The following is a 3,722-nucleotide window of genomic DNA, read 5'->3' on the forward strand; positions in this document are numbered from 1 at the left end:
TCCGTAACATCAATGAAGGAAGAAGTTGAGGGTCCAGGAGAAGAAGATGAGGGTTGATGAGTATCTTCCTTGGAGGGTGTAGTAGAAACTGGCCGGAAGAAGCGATCTAATGACGATTGCACAGTTTTCTTTTTTTTCTCATCATAAATGATGCAGTACCACTGTATGGCATCATTCATTTGATTTGCAACCTTTGTGCAACGTTCAATATTTGGGTCTTGCTGCTCAAAGAGTGCGATGGCTTTATCTATGAGCGAAAACCCCTCGGCCAAGAGTTCCGTCTTGAACTTCTTCATGGGGACAGGCGTTTCCTCCTCCTCCTCCTCCTCCTCTCAAAGCGCCTCACGTCGGTATTAGCGGCGGAAAGAAGTACTGCAGTACTCGGAAAAAGGCGCGCAATACAAAATCTAACTTACAGCATCTCTGTCCGAGAACATTTTTCGACATACCTGTACCCGCAAAAATGTTCGTATGTACCGTTGTTCGTAACATAAATGCTCGTAAATCGGGGAGCGCCTGTACTGTAAGGGTACACGTGTGTGTGTGTGTGTGTGTGTGTGTGTATACATCTGAGATCAAATTTGCTACAGTGAAAAACCCCCTGTTGTGAAAAATGTCTTGCTGCAAACATGATTCCGTTGTATAGGAGTTTCACTGTAACAGTACTCTTTGTACTCTTTGAGTACAATGTATGGCTACTGCACCCTCCTTTGAGCCCAACAAGCACAATTAAAAAAATGGATGGATTGTTTTTTTTTCATTTAGTTGCTGTGTGTGTGTTTTTACACAGGATGTGAGCGACCGCATTGAGAACGAACCAGCCGATAGTGAGATTGTGATGAACCTTGAGAGTGAGCACCGAGGGGTGGTCCGGACCAACTGGAGGCTGCACATCTCTACCCCGCTGCAGATGGGTAAGATGCGTATCCATATGCAAGGCTGCAAAGTTGAAAACTACTTCACAGTTTGAACCACATGTCGGATCGCCCCTTTCGTTTTTAAGGGGTTTTCAATGCAGATCAAGAAAATGATGCAAAACATACTTGACAGCAATACACAAGAAACCGAAACACGTTGCTCGACTTCTCTACTAAACTACATTTTTACTTGCTGGTGCACTGTGAGAATTTTTAAGATTTAAAATGGATGCACTGGGGCAATAAAAGGTTGAGAAACCCACTGCTGGTTAATATGATTCAGCCTCATGTGAAGATGGTTTGTTAGTTTTGAATAATGTGTTTCTGTAGCATGGGTTTATGACTGTGTACATGCTAGATGCATGGTGTTGATGCTTTGTTGATTATTTTTGTCTGGGTTGGTAAGTCAGTCCAAACGGAATGCCAGTGTGTGTTCTACTTTTAAGATACAACAATTTTAAAACCAATTTGTGGCATCCGTAGGTAAGTCGAAATCCCGTTTTCAAATTTTCGCCATTCATGGCATCCCCAGCAAATGGCTTGACACACTGTGTACTCAAATAATATACGGTGGTACCTCTACTTATGAAATAAATTGGTTCTGGAAGAAATTTCTTTACTAGAAAATGTAAGTAGAGATGCGTTTTCCATGTCAATGCCCTAATCCTTTCCAAGCAACCCCAAAATTCAGACATAAATGTTTTCTAAAGCATAAAAATGCATCAAAATATGGAACAGATACATGTTATAATTAGATTATTGCACAATAAATGAGAGTTGTGCATAATGTAACAAAGAACAGAGTAAAGAATAAAAATGATGGTCTTTTAACTTAACTGCGTCCTCATCTGAGTTTTTTTTGCTCTCTTTAGTTTTGTGTTCTCTCTCAGAAATGGTTTTTGCCTGGCATTTTATAAAGAACTGATCCAAGGACATTTGCTTTTGTCGGCTTTTAACAATCCTTTGAAAATGTTCAAAGCACACATCAGCATCGTGAGCGATCGCTGGACTGGTGAACACTTTTTAACGGTGATTTCCATAAAACTATCGTAACGCCTCAAAACCCGAGGGGCGAATGACGAAGACGCTGCACAAACACATACGGTAGAAGTCCCCCTGAGCCAATGGGATGCCAGGATGATGCTCGGTAATAGCCACTGGCAGAGCAGCTATAAGTATGTTGCGTTCAGGAAGCTCGGAACTGCGAGTAGCAGCCCATACTGTATTTTGACCTCTCGTATCTTGGAATTTCTTTCTTAACAAAAGGCAATATTTTCCTTTTGAGGCGTTTCATAATGAGAAAATTTCGTATGAAGAGGTACCACTGTACAATGATCTCGTCTAAATTCATCTTCTGCCATCTAGTGGAGCGGCATTTAATTGTTCTGTCTGCCATGTGCGTCGTTAAAGAAATTTTTTTTTTTTGACAATGATGCAACTTTTCCATGTCCCCTGTGCAGACCTGAGGCGTTTCAGGACGTACAAAGGCAGCTCAGTGCGAGAACTGCTGAGGGCCATGAGGAATAAGGTCAGCCCGCTGGCTTCTTTCCTGCACTTCCTCCCGACACTTTTTCTTTGACTTCCTGTGTTTTGAATTATTTATTTTTTGTTTTGCAGAAGGCTCACTACCACCAGCTGCCACCCGAAGTGCAGCACAGCCTGGGCGAGCTGCCCGACGGCTTCGTGGGCTACTTCACCGTCCGCTTCCCCAAGTTACTGATGCACACGCACAATGCGCTGCAGGGCTATGCCCACGAGAAACTGTTTCACCCCTACTACATGCCCCCTGGCGCCAAGTAGCAGCTACACTTATCTCACTCGTCCTCGTTATTGCTTTTGTAAAGCTCTCACAATTTTTAGATACACCTGAAGATACCTTGGCTTGGTTTATGTACAATTTTTAGATACACCTGAAGATACCTTGGCTTGGTTTATGTATTTATTTTTTTAACGGCCATGAGAGAGGACGTTCACAAGCGCTCGAGTTACATCTTGAAAGGAATAGATTACTTTGTGGTTTTAAAGAGAGTCCCATTTGTATTAATAGCACTTGTTGCAGCAACCGGCCGATAATGTCTTTCGAGAAAGAAAAAAAGATCATGTACTCCTGAAGGTAGCAACACTGACTGACAAAACATATGTCTCCATTGATAACCACTTTGCTCCACATGATACCTGTCGTTTTTACTCTGAAACCTAATGATGTTTACTCCCCCTTTTTTTTAAATCTCAAAGTTGTTTTTTGCATGAACTCGCACTTCTTACTGCACACTAACGATTTGCTCTGCTGTAGAACCAAAGTCGAGGGATTTCCTCATTTTCTAAATTAAATTTCTACTTTGACTGTTTCCAAGAATGAATGGCATTGATGTCTTTTTTTCTTTTGAAAAATAAGATCCCATATTTTATTTCATCCAACCTCCCATGTTCTATGAAAATAAGAATTTGGAAGATTTGTCTGTGTATTCATATATAGCACACTGCACACATCTCTCTCTCACACTATTATTCATATTTGTCAGGGTTGTATTTTATATATATATATAATATGTGTGTGTGTGTGTGTCTTTTGTACATTTGATTACATTTAAGCTAACAGAAGTGATCTTTTTGCTTTGAATGTCAACCCATTGCACAGCCTTCTTGGGTCTTTTTTTTTTTTTTGAAGGGACAATTTGCCAACAGCCTACTCTACCGGCACTTTACATGGTTTATTTACTTGTGGAAAAAAACTCAATGGAAATGTCTCCAGACGTCCTTGAAAACAAATGAAGTCACTTGGTGAGCTCTTTTTTTTTTTTTTTT

General features: G+C 40.8%; 1 protein-coding gene across 2 annotated transcripts in view; it reads left to right on the forward strand.

Moving 5' to 3' along the window:
* The window catches only part of ern2 (endoplasmic reticulum to nucleus signaling 2), a 15,291-nt gene extending 11,963 nt beyond the window's left edge, over positions 1-3,328 (forward strand). For both annotated transcript variants that reach the window (XM_019862456.1, XM_019862457.1), the window contains exons 22-24: positions 791-914; positions 2,378-2,445; positions 2,535-3,328. In XM_019862456.1, coding sequence (XP_019718015.1) covers positions 791-914; positions 2,378-2,445; positions 2,535-2,717 — 375 coding nt within the window. In that variant the 3' untranslated portion in view covers positions 2,718-3,328. The remainder of the gene's footprint in view (positions 1-790; positions 915-2,377; positions 2,446-2,534) is intronic.
* Positions 3,329-3,722: the final 394 nt, after the last annotated feature.

This window comes from Hippocampus comes, unplaced genomic scaffold, assembly GCF_001891065.2.
Source record: "Hippocampus comes isolate QL1 unplaced genomic scaffold, H_comes_QL1_v1.1 scaffold7, whole genome shotgun sequence".
NCBI classification, from domain to species: domain Eukaryota; kingdom Metazoa; phylum Chordata; class Actinopteri; order Syngnathiformes; family Syngnathidae; genus Hippocampus; species Hippocampus comes.